We start from the raw sequence: 20604 nt of genomic DNA, 5'->3' as shown, positions 1-20604 counted from the left end.
GTTGCATACCTGAGATAATTTTGAGCTTTTCCTATTCTTTACTCTCAGAATTTATTAAGGAACACGAAGTGTTTCCTGCTGTGTGGGTCCTTCCCTGAAATGTGTTAATGTGCAATAATTTTGGCATAACATTTACACACCTCACCTCTAATGCTGTTCCATTTAGACCGCAGGACCCTGAGTCAGTCCTTTGGTGATTTCCATGATTTTCCTATCCATCGACTGTGGAATTTTCTCCTGTGTAATTATAAATGCTACTGAGACAGCATTTCAGTAGCGAGGCTTAAATCTGTCATCAGAATGCATTTACATACATAGTGTCATTCGTACTTGCAATAACGATAAAATATAGTTCATCTTAAGTCTTTGGGTGACAATGTGCCACGCTTTCATTGAAACAGCCCCATGGAGTCCCATGGGCTACTGAGGGTATGTCAATGTCAGAAATTATTTTGGTTCCTAACAGTTCTGTGTTGTTGTTTTTAATGTTAGAACTTCCCCTTTGAGAGATCCATGTGTGCTCATGTACAGTCCAAAGCAAACAAGACCTGGGATTATTTAAAGAAGCTACTTTGACTCCACAGTCCACTCATCCTTTTCAGATACAAAAATAACACATTGTTTTATCTATGAGTATAAGAATCCTTTTTCAAGGGAAATAGAAAGAGCAGACAGTTTCCTTCCTGGCTAATTCACGAACCTCTTTAAATCCGTTAAACACAGCCGCAGACACAACTCATTTGCTTGGTTTCATTTCCTAACTCCACCTGACAAGACGGTCAGCGTGCAGGGTCTATATGCATATTTAGGAAATCAAGTCTGAAGCTAGGGAACGTTTCACAGCCACCAGAGAGCCAGCAGCTAATTTATTTCAGTGATTCAATTACGAAGCAGGTACTGCATCGAGCTCTTCTGAAGAACAGCCAAGGGTCAGCTTTTTATTCCGTGAACCTCAAGGACTTCCATTCAAGATACTGCATCTAATTAATAAGATCCACATAACACCTACGGTTTAGAAATCTTATCCCAAATTATGTACGGAGCTGAAATCCACCTCCTAACACATCCCTACTATCTCCCTTCCTTGGTCTCGGGAATCTTTTCTGGTGTATCAAAGAAGGAGTTAGAATGTCTCCCTGGTCTGAAGCCTGTTAAATATTTGAGGAAAACAATAATACAGCTCCTTAGTTTTTAATATTTTTTAATGTTTTATTTATTTCTAGGAGAGAGAGAGAGAGAGAGACAGCGTGAGCAGGGGAGGGTCAGAGAGAGAGGGAGACACAGAAGCCGAAGCAGGCTCCAGGCTCTGAGCTGTCAGCACAGAGCCCAACGCGGGGCTCGAACCCACGAACCGTGAGATCATGACCTAAGCGAAAGTTGGATGCTTAACCGACTAAGCCACCCAGGCACTCCAGCCCCTTAGATTTTAGACTAAACATCCTCATTTCCTTACACTGCTTTATCATTGCCCTATTAGGATAGGGTCCCATTTATACTACTAAATGGGTACAGAATTTCAGGTAGTCTGATGACTGCAGATCAGGTCACCTGTGTTTAAGTGGAGGGGTGGGATACAGCTGTCACTCCGAGAGTGGGGGCAGGGAGGGGGGTTTACAAAAGAGAGCAAGGATGAAGGCAGAAAACCATGACAAGCAGACAAAAGAACTCAAAAAGCGGGTCAGCTGGGGACAGTAACGAGTGAAAAGAAAGAGCCATGTATATAAAGTCTGTCGCCACCTTGCACACGATATCATTTCCCCAGGTGCTCCTGAGGATTAATGCCACATGAGGGGAAAGAGGTCATGAATCACCAGTACCAGTTCCTCAGAAAACGCAGTGGGCTAGCCAGTAGCAACTATTTAAGATCACCTAGACTTGGTTGTTGCCAAGGGACATCACGGAGAAGTTCCGCTGTTGCCTTATACCACAGCGCCCCGCTCACCTTGCCAACCCAACGTCCTACAAGGCTTCCTCCAGACCTCAGCTCACCACCCATCTCCCTTCTTGCCTCTTTGAACTCCCTGGGCTCTTAGCAGCACTGGGTGGTCTGCCTGATACAGGCTAGTGTTCTACTTCACCCTGGGGAGGGGCTCAAAGCACCCATTGATCTGGTTCTGATTGTTTCCGTGTGCACCTTCATCTCCTTCCAGCTAGGTTTTCAAAGCACGCTGAAGGCGAGGGGACATGGCGTACACTTCCATATTTGGCACTGTCCTGGGCACATAACTACGTTGTTGAGTTACCAGTGAATTGAATTTGGCTTATCTCTACTGCCCTAAGCAATATATTGATGTATGTTTTTTATCAGACATTCAATAGGGGTTTTCCAACTAGATCAATCCACAAACACACTTATCAAATGCTCTGGGATAGAGGGGTGACTACTACGCCATGGTAAGCATTGCACGAAAGGTGCACGTCAAGTACTTGAGGAGCACAGAGGGAGAAGTGATGGGAAGGCAGGTGTCCCTTCTTCTACACCCGCAGCAAGAGCAAATGTGGACTGTCAGGATGAGTAGGGCTGTCCAGGGGAGAATGAGGTGGGAAGGAAGGCTCTGGAGACTAAAGGAAGATGTGGTGTATAAGCAGAAGATGAGGGGCATTGTGTATTCAGGGGGTTATGGGCAGGCACGCGGCTGGGGAGCTCAGATGTGAAGGGAAGGATAAGCCATGAAGCTGCAGAAGGCGGCCAGGAAGGACCCCGTGTGCCTGGGTGGAGATAACAGGCGATCGGGAACCACTACATGTTTGAAGCAGGGGAGTAATCTGTCCTAAGATTAGTCTTTTAAAAAGATCACTGTGGGGGCGCCTGGGTGGCTCTGTCGGTTGAATATCCGACTTGGGCTCAGGTCATAATCTCACGGTTTGTGAGTTCGAGCCCCGTGTCGGGCTCGCTGCTGTCAGCGCAGAGCCTGCTTCAGATCCTCTGTCTCCCTCTCTCTCTGCCCCTCCCCATTCGCTTGCTTTCTCTCTGTCAAAAATAAACATTAAAAAAAATTTAAAAAAGATCCTCTAGAATTGGAAGAGGATTGAAGGAGAGAGAAGTAGGTGGGCCGTTTGGGAAGCTGAGAGATGAAGTTGGGAGATGACAGGGTCAGGACATCCACAGCGGCAGCTGGTGTGGCCAACTCAAGCAAGAACTGTCTCCTCCTTTCTCAGAAGCCAGTGACCCAGGCTGATGGAAACGTGTAGAAATGATCAGTGGCAGCCGCATTCTTAATGCTGTCTGACTTTTCAGAGAAGCGTGTAGAGGGAAACGGAATCACTGGAGGAAATTAGAACCAGGCAGAGAGAAGCCCAAATAATAGGATGTAACGGGAAAAGTCTAAGAGCTCAATTACAGAGGCACTTCAGGGATGGGAAGAACCGAGGCAGGGCGGCAACGTTCCGCAGTTACAGGACGCGGACCATTGTCAGCCTCACCCCGCACGTGTCATGTGACTTTGGGCAAATAACTTAAGCCTTTGGAGTGTCCATCTTCCCATCTGTAGGCTGAAGATAATACTGGTTACTTCTCTGGATTCTTACGAAGCTCATGGGATTAGGTACGCCTGTCGTCTATCAGTGTCGGCACACAAAGGTACCGAAGAAACAGTCTCCTGCAAAGTGCCAGGCATGGGCGTGGGGTACAGAGGTGTGTCAGACGCCGTTCCTGCCTCACAATGTTTACCGTTTAGTAGGGAGAGAGGCCCATCGATGCCTAAATAACAATAAAAGGCAGGATCGGAGAAGCACTGATCAAGACTCAAGAGCATGGCGGGCGAGGGCTGGGGAGACAATGAGTATGTGAGTCGGCCGTTCATCCTGGAGGATCTAATCTAAACTGGACACGGAGGACAAGGAGCATTAGGCTGAAATGGGGAGGGCGCCTGGACAAAAGACATTCGCGCTGCGTTCACATGGGCCACCCTTAGCAGTTCCCGGGAGTCAGGCTCTCTGATGGCCAGAGTGTGGCTCTGGGCCAGCCTGGGAGCCTAAACGGAGCCATGGCTCTGCCTGGGGGCAGATAAATGCATCCCAGCGGGAGAGACGACTCCCAGAGGGTAGACTTATGGCAAACGGAAGGGGGGCAGTCATGACCATGGGCAGAAGAAATGCACCGATGCCGTGGAGCGATGTGGCTTCGAGGAAACCCAGATGAGCCTGGCAGAAAAGGGGAAGAAGGGAAAGGAAGAAAAGTCTTTGTGGAGACCTGTAAACTTGTGTAAATATCCCTGCTCTGGGCAAAGGCTTTCTTCCAAGCCATCAGCTGCCTGGCCATTGGGTCAGATGCCAACCCCCATTTCCTGGCAGAGGAGAGTGGGGATGGTGTGCAGGAAGGCGGGGATGGGGCTGAAGTGGGCATCAGATGAACCCAGTGCTCATGCATGTCTGCCACCTGGCTGCAAGGTTAAGGTCAGCCAGTTCACTCCTGTCTGGGGCTTCATAACTGCTCCATAGCCAACAGAGGGGTTGGGAGGAAACACCTTCTGGACCGAGGATCGGGTACCTCCCTGCCTTCTGTGGCCACCCCTCTCCCAGATCTGTGGCCCTCCCTGGCCCAATGCAGCTACTCCCCCTAGGGCCACATCTGGAGTCCTTGTTTAAAGGTAAATGAACAAAGGGCACCTGGGTGGCTCAGTCAGTTAAGCATCTGACTTTGGCTCAGGTCATGATCTCATGGTTTGTGAGTTCAAGCCCCACATTGGGCTCTGTGCTGACAGCTGAGAGCCTGGAGCCTGCTTCCGACTCTATGTCTCTCCCTCTCTCTGCCCTTCCCATGATCATGCTCTGTCTCTCTCTGTCATCAAAAAAAAAAAAAAAAAAAAGGTTTAAAAATTAAAAAAAAAAATAAATAAACGAACAGTCCTTCGAAGAGGGAGGTGTTCTCTCCAGGTATAAGCAGACGAGTTGAAAGAATACTTGGAGATGAGGATTATTTGGGAGAGAAACAGGACCATTACTGTAAGTATTTGGGGAATGCTACCCTCTACTTTTTCTGAAAGTATAGAGTTGTGGCAGCATTGTTTTGGGATTTTTTGGGAGACTGCCTAAAATCATATACTCGTTGGGGCACCTGGGTGGCTCAGCCGTTTAAGCACTGGACTCTTGATTTTGGCTCAGGTCATGATCCCATGGTTCGTGGGTTCGAGTCCCGAGTCGGGCTCAGGGCTGACAGCATGGAGCCTGCTTGTGGGATTTTTCTCTCTCTCTCTGCCCCTTCCCCACTTGTGTTTTCTCTCTCTCTCAAAAAAATTATAATAAAATAAACTTAAAAAAACAAAACAAATAGAATCCTCTTCTCAGGTCATGATCCCATGGTTCGTGAGTTCGAGTCCCGAGTTGGGCTCAGGGCTGACAGCATGGAGCCTGTTTGTGGGATTTTTCTCTCTCTCTCTATCCCTCCCCCACTTGTGTTCTCTCTTTCTCTCTCAAAAAAAAAAAATTATAATAAAATAAACTTAAAAAAACAAAACAAATAGAATCCTCTCCTCCTAAAAGAATGGGGATGATGCTCTGTTTTAAAGGAGTCTCAATTCTCAGAATTACAATCTTTAAGCGATGTAAGTTTCCAGGGCGGAAGAACTGATGTATTTCTCCTCTCCTCTGCCAGGAATACTTCCATATTCTGAAGTCTCCCGGGGACCCGTTGGAAACAGCCTACCGAACAAATTGCATCTTTTCAAGTAAAACCTCAATGGGTCATAGATATTTACATCTAAGGAGGTGTCAGTTTGATATTTTACGATGCCGTAAACAGTTAGATTTTGCATGACTCCTGGCATCAGAAACTGCCATCCAAACTTTTCCAAATGGGAGCCACATGGCCACAGCCCCGCGTAGGATTAGGCCGCTTTGGACTTTGCTGCTCAGCAAACTATCTGAGGCCTCCAAAGAGGAAGCACTTGGAATATTTTTCTCAAATGTGGTCTGTTTTTTATGTGTTGCTTCTCCCCGATAATATTTCGCAGGCTCCTTCGTGTTAAAAAACCAGCTTACGAAAACATTCAGAAGAGCGGCATATGGATGTCTGACTCGAGGGAACTGTAAAGGGAAAAAGAACGAACTCATTTCCAACAAGTGGGTTTTCCCCTCTATCTACGCCCCTCTTCCTTCTTGGATGTCTCGGTCATAAATGCGGTCACTCTCTATGGGTCAATGCCATCCCTTGGGCGGCGGCTGGCTTTCCTCTCTTCCGGAAACTACTTCCCCGCACAGACCGTGTTCAGATGGGAGCTCTCGAGGGTGGCCGGCCGGGTGTCTTCCCCTTCTGCCTCTCCAGGCCGCTCAGTAGGTCCCTCCCCAGAGCGACAGGGGAGGGGCGAGGAGGTCAGGGAAAGGAACAGGGGTGGGGGCCGCAGCGGGAGACTGGGAGGTGGAAAGTTAAACAGGGAAATAGACGTCTGAGCTGCTTCTCGTTGCTCTCTGAAGCCGCTGTTTACCTTGCACAGTGAGATACGCCGAACTTTCCACGGACCCTTTCTGGTTGGTGGCTGTACAGCGATAGACGCCTTCATCCTCTTCTGTGACTCTTTCAAGAAACAGCGTGCTGCTTCCTGGTCCTAAAATAATTCCTGAGGAGTGAGAGATGTTTACATTAGTGGGCCTGGGTGACAAACCAAAACAGCTACTTCTGTAATACAACCCCTTTCCTCTAACTATGCATTCAGACGAGGAAATCCGAGCTCTAGGCAACCTTGGGCCCGGCTGCCTGTTTGTTTTCTCTGGGTCCAGGCGTTTTAAGAGCACCTTCACCGCGCGGCAGAGCACGGACCCCCAGTTCTGGAGATGCAGATCTGACCCAGGCAGAGAGAAGGGAGTCGGGGCTGCGACCCCCTGCATGCAAGAGCGACCGTCAAGGGGGCAGCACATGAATAACAACACCATTTGCTCAGTGCCTGCTACGCGTCGGCCCCGCACGAGATGCTTCACATCCTGACATGTACAACCAGCCGGTCGGGGCTTCATGGCTCCGTTTCACAAACATGGAGACAGGGATGGTGAGGTTATGTAACTTGACCAAGAGCGCGCAGTTGGGCTGACACACGTCCGGGGCGTGTGGGTCAAAGGGAGTCTCGCTTCACCTGCCGGAGTGGGGAGGAGCTGGGGCTGTGTCTTAATCTAGGCCTCACTGCTTCGAGCTTTGTCACTTTAGGCAGCCTACTTATTAAGCTTTCTATTTCAGTTCCTTCCACCTTAACGATGAAAAGGAAAGCGATTTCTACCAGGTGCGCGGAACATGAATGGCAGGCGCAGGACTCGATAAATACAAGCAGATGTGTTACCCCAGGGCGCCACAGAATGGAAGGAGCACGATTTGCAGAGCCCAGCTTGAAGACCCCGTAGCTTCAACACTAAGGACTATCAAGGACACCAAGTATTTATTGAGTACTTACTCTATTAGTCTGTATTAAAGACTTTGTGGGGAGGGGAGGCGAAGACATGGCACCTGCTGGGGAGTGGAAATCAACTCCTACCAAACACACATATATTATCTCTCCCCCCCCCCGCCCTCCCCACACAAACAGGAAGTGTTTCATGAATGAGAATGAGTATATATAGCACAGCGTATGTACCCAATTAAATGGAAAGTCTGGGGTGGGAGAGAGACCAAGGAGAACGGTGTACACTGGAAGGAATCCTGGAGGAACTGGACTTTGAGCTGAAGTTTAAAGGATTATCAGAGGGGCGCCTGGCTGGCTCAGTCGGTTAAGCGTCCGACTTCGGCTCAGGTCATGATCTCGTGGTTCGTGGGTTCGAGCCCCACGTCGGGCTCTGTGCTGACAGCTCAGAGCCTGAAGCCTGTTTCGGATTCTGTGTCTCCCTCTCTTTCTGACCCTCCCCTGCTCACACTGTCTCCCTCTATCTCTCTCTCAAAAATTAAAAAAAAAATACATTAAAAAAAATTTAAAGGATTATCAGAGGCGCAGAGAGAAGGCAGGCCAGAGAATAGGCCATGCCACTGAAATGAATGTGTATTGAATGGCTATATTTTGTTAAGTTTAAATAGTTTCTATTTCCCCCAATTATAAAAGACATCCAATATAGAAAACTTGAGAAATACTGGAAAGCCTAAAGAAAATGTAAAACAAACCTACAGTCTTTCCTCTCAGATATTTTCCCTTTATTCTTTTTAACAACCATTCGTTCACTTGGGTGATATTTTTGAGCCCCTGCCATATACTGGCCACGTGTCTAGATCTGGTGATATCGTAATAAGACAAATGAATCCTCGCCTACAAAGGGCTCGAATTATAGCTTTGGAGAATTACAAATAAGTAATTTCGAGTAACAATAAAGTCTGTAAAGAAACTAACCCAGGTAGGGGCGCCTGGGTGGCTTAGTCGGTTAAGCGTCCGACTTTCGCTTGGGTCATGATCTCGCGGTTCGTGGGTTTGGGCCCCGCGTCGGGCTCTGTGCTGACTGCCAGCTCAGAGCCTGGAGCCTGTTTCAGAGTCTGTGACTCCCTCTCTCTCTGACCCTCCCCTGCTCACGCTGTCTCTCTCTCCTAGAAATAAATAAAAATATTTAAAAAAAAAAGAAACTAACCAGGTGAAGGGGACCGTGGGTTATGGAGGGGGGTCAGGGAAAGTCTGAGCAGGGACCTGATAGACAGGGAAAATGAGCCATCTGAAGACCTGGAGGGGCGTTTGAGACATATAGGGAGGAGCGGCTCCAAAGTCCCTGGGGCAGGAATGAGTTTTGGGGACAGCGAAAAGACCGCTGTAGACTTCAGTTAGTAAGCAGGAGAAAGGAGGTCAGCGGGCCTGATCATGAATGACCACAGGCCACGGTAAGTAAGGATTTAGGATTTTGTTCTAAGCGCCAAAAAAAAGCCACTGGAGAGTTACATCTAACTGCTCATGGCTATAAATAACAGTACAATTCACATCTTTAGGTGTAAAGATTTCTGTATATTTCGGATTATTTCCTTAGGATATGTTTTCAGAAAAAGATGTATTAGGTGAAAAGCTCATGATCCTTATAACCACACTGCCTTCCAAAAAGGTTACACCCATTAACATGTCTACCAGCAGAGGAGAAGAGATTATTTTATGTCTCTCCCACCAGGAATGAGCAGGATCATCTAAAAAAAAAAAAAAAAAATACAAAACACAAACCTTTGCTGATTTGATAGATGACTTGTTAGCCATTTGTATTTTCAAAGCTCTCGTTTGGAGCAGCTGACTAGAAAGGGCGAGCGCAGAGTGAGGAGAATTTGAAACCCCGGCCAAGCAGTTTCCATTTCAGTGGAGAAGGAAAGAGGGGCTCACAGAGATCTTTGAGCAGGGAAATGACCTAAGGAAAGCGATGTTTGAGGAAGTTTAGTCTAGAAGGAGGATACAGTGGAGGCTGCAGTGCAGGAAAAGGGGCATCTGGAGTCTAGCTCAGCAGCTATAATCCAGGCAGGAGCACTGAGGACCCCAATCTGGAGGGTGGGAAAGGAAGCAGTGAGGAAGAAATGCAAACAGACACTTGGTAGAAACAACCTCCACAAGTTGCTCCCTCCTGGATGCAGGAATGGACAGCGAGGAGCGCGAGATGGTTCTGGTCTTCTAAGCCCAGGAAACGGGGGAAAGCAGGAGACTCTGCTCGCAACCTTGGCTACAGCATTTCATGCCTCTGGGTGTGTTTCCCCGTCTGCATGATAAGAATCATACCTGCTTTGCCTATTTTATGGTGCTGTCTTGAGGACCAGCTGAGATAACTTAGGCAAAAGTTCTGGAAAGGGGAAGATACGGCACCTGTGGGAGTCGTAGGACGTAAAAGCATGGCTGGAGAGTGGGTCATCAGGGGCGGCGGCCATTCATGGAAGCAGCTATCTTTTATTCACGAGTGTCTGCGTCGCAGCAGACCTGACCTCTACCAACTTCCTATCGCTCAAATCCTGGCTTAAGGCTGCCACAATGAACAAATAAAGCCCAAGACCTTGGATTTCACTCAAGGAGACAGCAGCGTAGTTATGAAGGTGAAAACATAGTGCCAAGGATGCCGTGAGCTAACGCTGCCAGTTTCCTCTTTCGTCAGGTGGAGGAGGAGACGGGGTGAGAGGGTGTCCCTAGCCAACCAGTGAGGCTCTTCTTCCCAACTGGCCCTCACACTACGCTCTGACAAGCGGTGCAGACATTGGCGTACCACCATCCATGTTCTCATTCTCTCGCTGTTTATTTCCCTTCTCGCAAACACAGGCCAGTTACTACCCTCACTATTCTTCTTCATCGCTCAAATCTGCCCGAACTCATTCGTAGTTGTGTCCCCTAGTTTCTTTAATGCCTTACCTTGTCGTTAACTTTACCTGACCTGGTCCCTACGATACAGGGGCTATTTATTCTAGTGAGGAGGTCACCTTCCGCAAAGGGCTTTCTTCTTAACTTTTTCATTGTGATTCGTTCCAAACATTTAAAAGTGCAGGAAAAACAGAACCCATGTGCCCACCACGAAGACAGTCAGATGTCAGCTTTTGGCCATGTTTGCTCTAGACCCCTCCCCTCTTTTTTGTGAATAAAATTCATAGATACTTTATTCCCTCTCTTCTTCTCTCCAGAAGTATCACTATCCTGAAGTCGGTATGTTATCATTCTCATGAATGTTTTTGTGTTTTTTCCACATAGGTATGTCCTCCATAGAATATGTAATATTGTTTTGTGGCTTTAAAAATTCTAAATGAATAGTGCCATAGAGTATTTACTTTTTCTCAACTTTTCCTATTTAATGATGTGTTGATATTTATCTTCTTTGATGCAGATAGAGTTCATTGTTCTTCAAATGTTTATTCTGAGAGTGAGAGAGCAGGAGAGGGCCCATGGGCAGGAGAGGGAGGGGCAGAGAGAGAGAGCGAGCGAGCGAGCAGACTCTGCACTATCAGTGCAGAGCTGGGTGCGGGGCTCAATCTCACGGACCATGAGATCATGTCCTGAGCTGAAACCAAGAATCAGACACTTAACTGACTGAGCCATCCAGGGACCCCTGAAGTTCATTTTTAACTTATGTATAAAACTCATATTTAACTCACTGTATAAAAAAAAATCCACTTTCCCACCATAAGGTAGTTTTTGCCTTTTTGCTCTTTGAAGAAGGCTGCAATGTGCATCTGACACAGCCAGGCATACCTGGTTATGCACACATTTCCTTCTGCTGGGTCACAGAGTACACCGATTCTCAACTCTACCAAGAATTACAAAATTGTCTTCCAAAAGAATAATTTATACTTTCACCACACTGAGTACAAGCTGCACTCTGCCATACTTCCCAATCCTCAGTGCTACCAGATGTTTTAATTGATGACAAAATGATGGGTCTGAGATCGCATCTCGCTGTGATGTTAATCTATGTTTCTCCGGCTACCAGCTAGGTGGACACTTTTTTCCATTTTTGTTGGCCACGAAGGCTTCTTTTCCTGTGAATTACCTCTTCATGTCCTCCGCCCATTTTTCTATTAGCCTAGTTGTCTTTTTTGCAGTGATTTTGGGTTCTCTGTTTTGGACACTAATCTTAAGTTCCCCCCAACATTTATGAGCAGTCTTTTAAACTTTGTGTTTCGTCAATTTTTAATACAAAAACTTTAAAAATTCTAATGTAGTCAAATTTATTAATATTCTCCATTATCCTCTGTGCTGCTTGTTTTATTTTTTTATTTACTTTGAGAGACAGAGACCGTGAGCGGAGGAGGGACAGAGAGAGACACACACAGAATCTGAAACAGTCTCCAGGCTCTGAGCTGTCAGCACAGAGCCCAACATGGGGCTCAAACTCCTGAGCCAAAGTTGGATGGTCAACCGACTGAGCCACCCAGGGGCCTCTTGTTACTTGTTTTAAAAAAATGGGTTCCTACTCTGATATAAAGCATTTCCCTTATATACTTTCTTCAAAAAATCTTTTGAGAAGAGTTACTTAGAGATTTGTCATTTTTCATTTAGGTTGTTAATCCATCTGGATTTTCTTCTGGGGAGTGTATGGGCGTGGTGTGAGTTAAGAATCTAATTTTTACTGCATAAATAGCCAGTTACTCCAGGATCATTTACTGAATAATCTATTCTTCTTAGTTCTGTCAGATACTAAGTTTCCATAAATTTGTGTTTCTGTTTGTAGGTTCTCTATTAGTTTACAGTGACCCATTTATCGCACACAAGTTATGACTGTTTGATAACATGCATCTTGATATTTAGTACAGCATGATCCCTTCTTCTTCATAATTATCTCGGTCCTTTATATGTCAATATGGATTTCAGTTTTAGCTAGACAAATTCTGTGAGAAGCACTATTGGGAAGTGGATGAAGATTCCATTGAATTTATGTCATAATTTTGGAGAAATTTTGCATATTTATTTTTAGGTTGAAACAAATGAAATTGCCAATATTTTTGACCTACAGAAATGGCTCCAAAAATGTTCCACTGACAATAAATACTCACATCCAAGAATATCAAATATCTTTGGGTTGTTTCAGGACTTTTTTACGTCAGTTGCTAATTCTATGGTTTTCTCTTTAAATAGCTTACTCTTCAGGTATATTTGTTCCTAGGTATGTTGTAATTTTGCTGTGATGCAAAATGGTATGGGCTGCTTTCAAGAGTCACCATATATGAATTTTCTCTTTCCCCTTTGGGTGTGCATCATTAGAACTAACACGTAGAACTCACTTAGAAACATGATGTTCCACTTTGTGTTGTTGAGATAAGATAATTTAATTGTAGGCCTGCTTGCCTCTAGAGGGATCACCTAAGTAATTTCCGGCCACTAAAAATAATAATTCTTGTCAAAACACGATCTATTTCCCTTTACTGAGAGAAGCTGTGTCATATCGGACCAGCAGGGCACAGAGCGGGATTTGCAAGAGTGGATGTCTTCAGGGGCCGGGCACATAACAGAAATGAGTTGGGGATGAGATCATGGGAGAGGGACTATGTCTGTGGAATGCTGAAGGCCTGTCTCCCATCAGAAGGTGGAAGTATTAACTTAGCTCCAACCGATTGGAATCTGGGAATTTGAGTCCAGTGTTGTCTTTGAAGTTTTAAATAGAAGACAGAAATCTGGATTTTTCATGTTAAAGATTATGATTTCTAAATGGTGGCAACCAAATCAACTTACGTAAATTTGCTGTGAGGGCCAAGAGAAATGTGTATGCTGCATAAATTAGACACAGCTTTGACTTAGGAGGTACATGGGATGACACTATTATATTTAATGAGGCAAGGACCTCTGCGGTCTGGCCCCGCCTATTTTTTTTCCAGCTTCTGACCCTGCTACGTCTCTAAGTGTATCCTTGGTATGAGCCATACTGATCTGTTAGCAGTTCATGATAAGCCGCCATGACTTTACACAGTACTTTCTTGACCTGGCATTTGATTAGCATTCTTCTTTTTTAAATTTTATTTAAAGGTTATTTATTTTGAGAGAGAGAGAGAGCAAAAGCGAGAGCAAGGGGAGGGGTAGAGAGAGGAGAGTGAGAATCTGAAGCAGGCTCCGTGCGTCAGTGAGAGCCCGACGTGGGTCATGAGACCATGACCTGAGCCGAGATCAAGAGTCAGATGCTTAACCGACTGAGCCGCCCAGGCAACACAGTTAGCATTCATTTACTAATACTACATTCAAGACTAACCCAGATGCTCTGGAAAGCACCTTCTGATGCTCCTGGGCCCCTCCTCTGTTACTCTGTCATCACCTTGCACGTGCCTCTACCCCGACACTTAACATTTTGTGGTAGATTTACTGACTTTCTTATGTGCCCCCTCCACTGCCTTATTCATTACTGAGCCCTCAGTGTCTAGCACTGCACCCACAGAGAGCAGACACTCAGTAACTGAGGAAATGGCCAAATAAACCAAAAGCATGGAAAATGGAGTTGAGGGGGTGAGGGAAGGAGTGAGCTCTGCAGCGTTCACTGAGTATTATGAAGCTGAGAAAGGTAGTAGTTAATGCTGAGTCCTCCCTATGTGGTGGTACTGACTTATGACCTATATACCCAACTCTCCCCTGTCTGTAACGTTGTATGTCAGTTAATTTTATTAAGATTCAAAGAGCTTTAGATCCTAGAACTTAGACATCTAAACTCAGGTAGTTTCATAGGTCTGCTAAACTATTAACCTCAAAGGCTCAAGTAAAATTTTACACGGACTTGTTTTTGCAGGGACTTGTCCTCCAAGGAAATCTGGTGGCGGTACCCAGGGCAGGGACTTGTAGCGTCTCCTGTGCTGGCTGCTGATGCGGGTTTTAGATCAGAGTTTGTGACGATGCTTGTCTATATGTTTATCTATGGGGGACAGTCTAAAATGTAAACATATGTACAACCCAGGGTGCCTGGGTAGCTCGGTAAGTTGAATCTGTAACTCTTGATTTGGGCTCACCTCATGATCTCACAGTTTGGGAGTTTGAGCCCCGCATTGGGCTCTGTGCTGACAGCCTGGAGCCTGCTTGGTATTCTCTTTCAAAATAATACACACACACACACACACACACACACACACACACACACAAAACCTCTTCAGTTTTTTGTATTTTCAAGGGATTTATGATTAATTTTATTTCTTTCCCTGATACCATAAGGTGAAGAATGATCTTGGCACTTTATATATAAGCAGCACACTGTCCGGGGAAGGGCATGAAATAGAACTTTAACCCAATTCATCACTGAGTAAATGAATTAGTAGATCCTTTAAATTAGCCTGTTTGACTAAAGTAATGCATACCATGTGTTTTTTCCCTGATCCTTACACAAAAATCTGATGTATTGTTTCCTACAATGGCCTGGTAGTCTGATCAATGACTCCAGTTTCATTGCTCAACTAAGCGGCGGAACTTCTGACTTAAGAGAACATGTCCATCCAATTTGGCCAAGTTAATCATCAAAATCGAAACTCTCTTCTTCAACCATCAAAGTCCTATTCAGATGATACCTCCTCCATGAAGCTTCCTTGGATCACTCCACTCAGGGGGGCTAATTTGTACCTCATGGAGTTTTATACCATTCATATTACATACTTACAAATTGACTTGTACCTATTATGTGTACGTTTTTCAAAGGTAAGGATTACATTTTGCTCATTTTTCATTTTCTCTAGAATATGACAAAATGTCTGGTTCATGGAATAGGTAATTAATAGATGTTAGTTAATAAAATAAAAAGTAAATTTGGGGGGCACTTGGCTTGGTTGGAAGAGCATGCAACTCTTGATCCTGAGGTTGTGAGTTCAAGCCCCACATAGGGTGTAGAGAATACTAAAAAAAAAAAGTAAATAAACTTTAAAAAAATTTTAAAAAGTAAGTTTTGTTATGATAGTGTTGGCTCTCCAACGAAATGATAATTTCTTTGAAATCAACACATGATATATTTCTGATAAACGGTAGCTATGAGGACGATGATGCATAGAGTTGTAGGTACATGGTAAATCATACCTTTAGATTAATACCTCTTTTTTTAATGTTTATTTATTTTTGAGAGAGAGGGAGAAGAGGCGAGAGGAGGACGGGCAGAGGGAGAGAGGGAGACACAGAATCTGAAGTAGGCTCCAAGGCTCTGAGCTGTCAGCACAGAGCCCGATGTGGGACTTGAACCCACAAACGGGTGAGATCATGACCTAAGCTGAAGTCCGACGCTTAACCAACTGAGCCACCCAAGCGTCCCTAGATTGATACCTCTTAAAGGAACTGATTGGCTAAGAGCTGTATCTGACCTAAGCACCAGAAGTGCCAAAACAGAGATTAAAGATGGCTAACGTGTTCCAAGAGCACCAGAGACTGGATGTCTGACCGACTTCCCACAAAGAACACAGGAGATTTTATGTATCCAGTCAAACTTTGGAGGTTTGGAAAACTATGGGTAAGAGAAATCCAAGGCTGCAAAGGCTGACGAATTTGGGAAGTGAAGGGTGGTGGGCTCATTAAATGGCACTAAAAAGGCAAACGATTCTAGTGTTTTTGAATGGTCACCATGTGGCTGCTGCTTTCTCTGCTGAGAATCTTACCCTGAGGTCAAGCCACATGGCAAAGCATTTGCAGATGTAAGAAAAAAAATGTTGACGAAGGGCGAAAAAATTTGAGAACGGTGAAAAGCAGCCTTATAATAATGTGTTAAGTTGGAAGAGAATTATGAGATGCTCAAAACACACGGTCTAAAGGAGATCTGATGGGTCATGTGATCCCTGTTGAGACTCTTTGCTCTTGGGAAAGAATAAGATTGAGAACAGTTGGGGAGAAATGCTGTATAATATTCCTCTTCATGAAACCACTGAATAAGGAAAAAGCCAAAAACAAAGGTCCTTTCATTTGGGACAATGTCTATTGCTTCACTCGCTTAACAAAACTGGGGTATGCTAACAGAATAGTTTCCAAAAGCTGTCAAGAAACTGTAAACTGGTTGACGTGAAGGGGTTACAGTTGAAGCGAGCACCATGAAACTGTGCCGAAAACACATGTATTTCTAAACATTTAAAAATGAAAAGCATTCTCATGCCCTTTCACTGTGAACTTTGCTGTTGTTCTAATGAAGTATTTCAAGATGATTCAGGCACTTACAAAACGTGTCAAGAGGTGCTAAGTCCATAGTTAGACATAGCTGAGAGCTGAGGTTGTATAGTTAATATCTATAAATTATAAACCCACACATGCGCATGGAAAGACACACACGCACTCATTCCTGCTTCAACGCATTCTTGTGATATGTTCAGATTTGCCACAGCCCCTCCATGAGGTTGGGTGCATTGATACTGCAGAATAGAGCCATTCATCCAAAGTGGCCACTCTGCATATAGTGAAGGAGTGTTTCTATGACCAGTAAAGTATTAGTACTGCACTGCATAGACGCTAAAGTCTAGAAAGTTTTTTCCATTGGTAAAAGAATAAATTATGGGAATACATACCATAGTAAAGGGTATGGATGCTAAGAAGAATGAAGCAGGACACTAAGTGCGGACATAGAAAGACCTCCAAGATACAGGGTGATCAAAGCAAGTCATAAAACACATAGCATGATCTCATCTCAAATTTATCTTAGAGATGCTGGCTTTTCTCTCTCTCTGGCACAGAGTTCGTGTTCAGTGAATAGCTGTTGAATGAATGAATGACTCAATCCCATTTATTATTTGCTCCACATATACGAATGCCCTAAATTTGTACATATGCACATACATAGGCAAAAAGCAGTAAAGCTGTTGACAAAATACAAACCAAATACTTGACATGTGCTAACTCTCCATAAGGGCATTTTTTATAGCTTATGCGCTTTCCCTACTCTGTGATCTTTTGCAACGAAAATGTATTCACATAAGTTTTAAAAAGATGGTTTTAAAAATGAAATTATAGTGGGGTGGCGCCTGGGTGGCTCAGTCGGTTAAGTGTCCAACTTCAGCTCAGGTCATGATCTCACAGTTGGTGGGTTGAGCCCCGGGTCGGACTCTGTGCTGACAGCTCAGAGCCTGGAGCCTGCTTCGGATTCTGTGTCTGTCTGCCTCTCTTTCTGCCCCTCCCTCACTCATGCTCTGTCTCTGTTTCTCAAAAATAAACATTTTAAAAAATGAAATTATGGGGGTGCGTGGCTGGCTCCATTGGTTAAGCATCCAACTCTTGATTTTGGCTCAGGTCATGATCTCGGGGTTCATGAAGTTGTGCCTCACATCAGGCTCCACACTGACAATGCAGAGCCTGCTTAGGATTTTCTCTCTCTTCTCTCCCTTTCTCTCTGCCCCTCCCCCACTTTGTGCTCACTTGCTCTCTCTCAAAATAAATAATAAACCTAAAAAAATGAAATCATGGGCCTCTTATACCATCAGCAAAGAGTCACTGAATGAAAGTGTAAAAGGTATATTACACACACACACATACACGCACACACACACCTCCAAATACTTTAACATTTGCAAACTTTTAAATTCTTTTTAATGTTTAGTTTTGAGAGAGAGAGTGTGAGCAGGGGAAGGGCAGAGAGGGAGGGAGACACAGAATCTGAAGCAGGCTCCAGGCTTTGAGCTGTCAGCACAGAGCCCGATGAGGGGCTCGAACTCATGAGCCGTGAGATCATGACCTAAGCCAAAGTCGGATGCTTAACTGACTGAGCCAAGCAGGTGCCCCATTTGCAAAACTTTAATATTGACTATGCATATACAATGAGGAAATATTTTTGAAGAAAGAAAAGTAGATTTATACTTCACAACAATTTATAATTTTGGATTAAAGCAATAAGAGGCTAAACCAGGGTCGCCTGGGTGGCTCAGTTGATTAAGCATCCAGCTTCGGCTTAAGTCATGAAGTCAAGTCATGATCTCGCTGGTCTTGAGTTTGAGCCCTGCACTGGGCTCTCTGCTGTTAGCGCGGAATCTGCTTCAGATCCTCTGCTCTGCCCTCCCCCAAAATAGACAAACATTTTTTTAAAAACTTAAAAATAAAAAAGGCTAAACCAAAATCCATTTCATCAGAAGACTGGCCCCCTATGCTTGTGTGTGTGTGTGTGTGTGTGTGTTGGGGTACATGATATATGTTTGCTCTGCTTTCTTTTCTTTTTCAGTGATGGCCGGTTGAATTATGACAGAGTTGAATGAGATGGCCAAACTAATATTCAATCTAATTGTTTAAAGGTCCTTCCTAGCAGAAAATAACACAAAAATGAAGCCATCCCTTGAATATGGGGTGGAGGAGGAACGAACTTTCTCGTCTGACTGTGTTCAGTCAGGTAAACAATGGCAAATTCATGGACTAGGTTATCTGCAAATACATCTGTTTGCGTATCTTCTTAATTGGATCGGCACTCCCCAGCTGCCTTGCCTTGCTGTCTGTCGTGGTCGGTCTGGGTTAAACTGTTTCAAGTTTGTACTTGGGGGGAAGAGGGGTTTCCAAAGTAAATTCTGGACACATGAAATAGAGAAACCTCATTTAATCATTCCACTAAGAGACAGAGGTGCAAAATGATCTAAGGTAGATAGTCAGGCAGTCTTCAGTCTAAGCAGCAAACTGTAGATTGGGGACGGAGACCCCTTCCCACTCTAAGTGCCCAGACAGTGGTTGTTAGTTTGGGGGTGACTTTGGACAGGGTGCAATCCTGTGATCTCTGGGGTGAGCTCTCTCTTCCCCCATCACACCCCCATATGTCTCGATTTCTCTTCTCTTTGTTTCTCTTCATTCCCCAGTTCTTTTTCTCTGCTACTGGTCCCTCAAGCACTGGCCAGTCGTCAAACAAAACAGGCTGCTGATCTTGGCCATGCTCAAACTCCAGTTCCGTGCGTTGCAAGAGGTCACAGAAAGAATCAAAAGACGAAGTTCATTCACAGTCAAAAGCCTTAATGGGTATACGGTTTCTGTTTGAGGTGCTGAGAAAGTTCTGAAACTGGATAGTGTTGATGGTTGTGCAACATTGTACTGTGCTTAGTGCCCCTGAGTTGCACACGTTAACAATTAAACGGTAACATTTATGTTATGTGCATTTCACCACAATAAAAAAAACAAAAACAAAAAAAACAAAGGGCGGGGGGGGGAGGCTCTTTCTAAAGTGATGCTCACATTCTCAAGTTCATTTTGATTTCTTACGGTCTAAATTTTTCATTTCATTTGAAAATCAAGAGGACTTTCAAAAGGGCTTAAAGACTCAAACACCCAGCAGGCAGCCCTGCTATTTATGAGTGGGTTTATACTGCCTGCCCTGTGGTGCCTCTGGCTGGATCCTGCCTGGCTCACACCTTTCCGGAGGCTTCTCTGGGCTGAATGGGGATGAGGATGCTGTACTGGAAAGTGGGTCCAGGAAATTTTCTTTGGGCAAAGCGTTAGGATATGATTAGCTACATATAGCATGTGCATACCTGCAAGCCCTAAAGAAACCGTACAGTATTTCAATAAAGAGCTATTTGGGTGGGTATCAAGATTGATTCTCCAAAAATAACTTCTAGAGATTTTCAGGACAAAACTGGGACTCTACCCAGGGGTTATTTTACTTTTCTGGGTATAAACCACAGAACTCTACAGGTGGACTTGACAGCCTCACTGAGCCAGCCAAGCATTAACAGGCAATTGCAGAATTGCCTGAAGCGTCAGTCTCCATTTCTTCGCCATGTCCAGGCGGTGATCAAAGTCAGGGATCCTCGTTCGTCCGGGGCAGGGCTTGCAGCTCTGGACTCCAGCAGGGCCCACCAGGGAGATGTTCTCCCTGCTGCCACCTCATTGTACTCCTTCCTTAATTCCACTCCTCTCTCCTCACCTTCTAAATGGAAGTTGATCCTTAGAAAAAACAGAATTTTGGTTCTGCAACATATTCGGAACGCCCCCTAGGTTTATATTGTTGTCCGGGGTACAACTAAACCTCGTATTTGGTGTCAGGCATCTAGCGGTGACAGGAAAGATGTCCCTTTCAGGTCGTTGGATAAATCGTCCTAGTAACCAAGATCCAATTGAGGAAGCAGTCTCAATCCGCGGGTCAGAGGGATTCTCTCCTCCTCCAGCCCCAGGCTACTTAAGAGCTGCCACAGAAATGTCATTTAAGCCAGAGTTCTCTGACCCAACGGTTTCTCAGTTTAGGAAAGGCTTCCCTAGAAACATCTCAGAGCGGCATTGTTTTCTGTGCTCTTAAATATTCTCGGAGGAAAGTTGGTTACTCTTTCCAGCCTTAGAATGACTTTTTCAGAAATCCCATTTTCTCTGCACAATCACT

General features: G+C 44.9%; 1 protein-coding gene across 1 annotated transcript in view; it reads right to left on the bottom strand.

Moving 5' to 3' along the window:
• The window catches only part of FLT1 (fms related receptor tyrosine kinase 1), a gene marked incomplete at its 5' end in the record, with an annotated part of 150185 nt that overhangs the window by 44032 nt on the left and 85549 nt on the right, over nt 1-20604 (bottom strand). The window contains one exon of the mRNA XM_077745413.1: nt 6423-6554. Coding sequence (XP_077601539.1) covers nt 6423-6554 — 132 coding nt within the window. The remainder of the gene's footprint in view (nt 1-6422; nt 6555-20604) is intronic.

This window comes from Crocuta crocuta, unplaced genomic scaffold (assembly GCF_008692635.1).
Source record: "Crocuta crocuta isolate KB4526 unplaced genomic scaffold, BGI_CrCroc_1.0 scaffold258, whole genome shotgun sequence".
Taxonomy (NCBI): Eukaryota; Metazoa; Chordata; class Mammalia; order Carnivora; family Hyaenidae; genus Crocuta; species Crocuta crocuta.
Note: the sequence above shows the minus strand (reverse complement) of the source record. Positions and strands in the feature narration are given on the sequence as shown.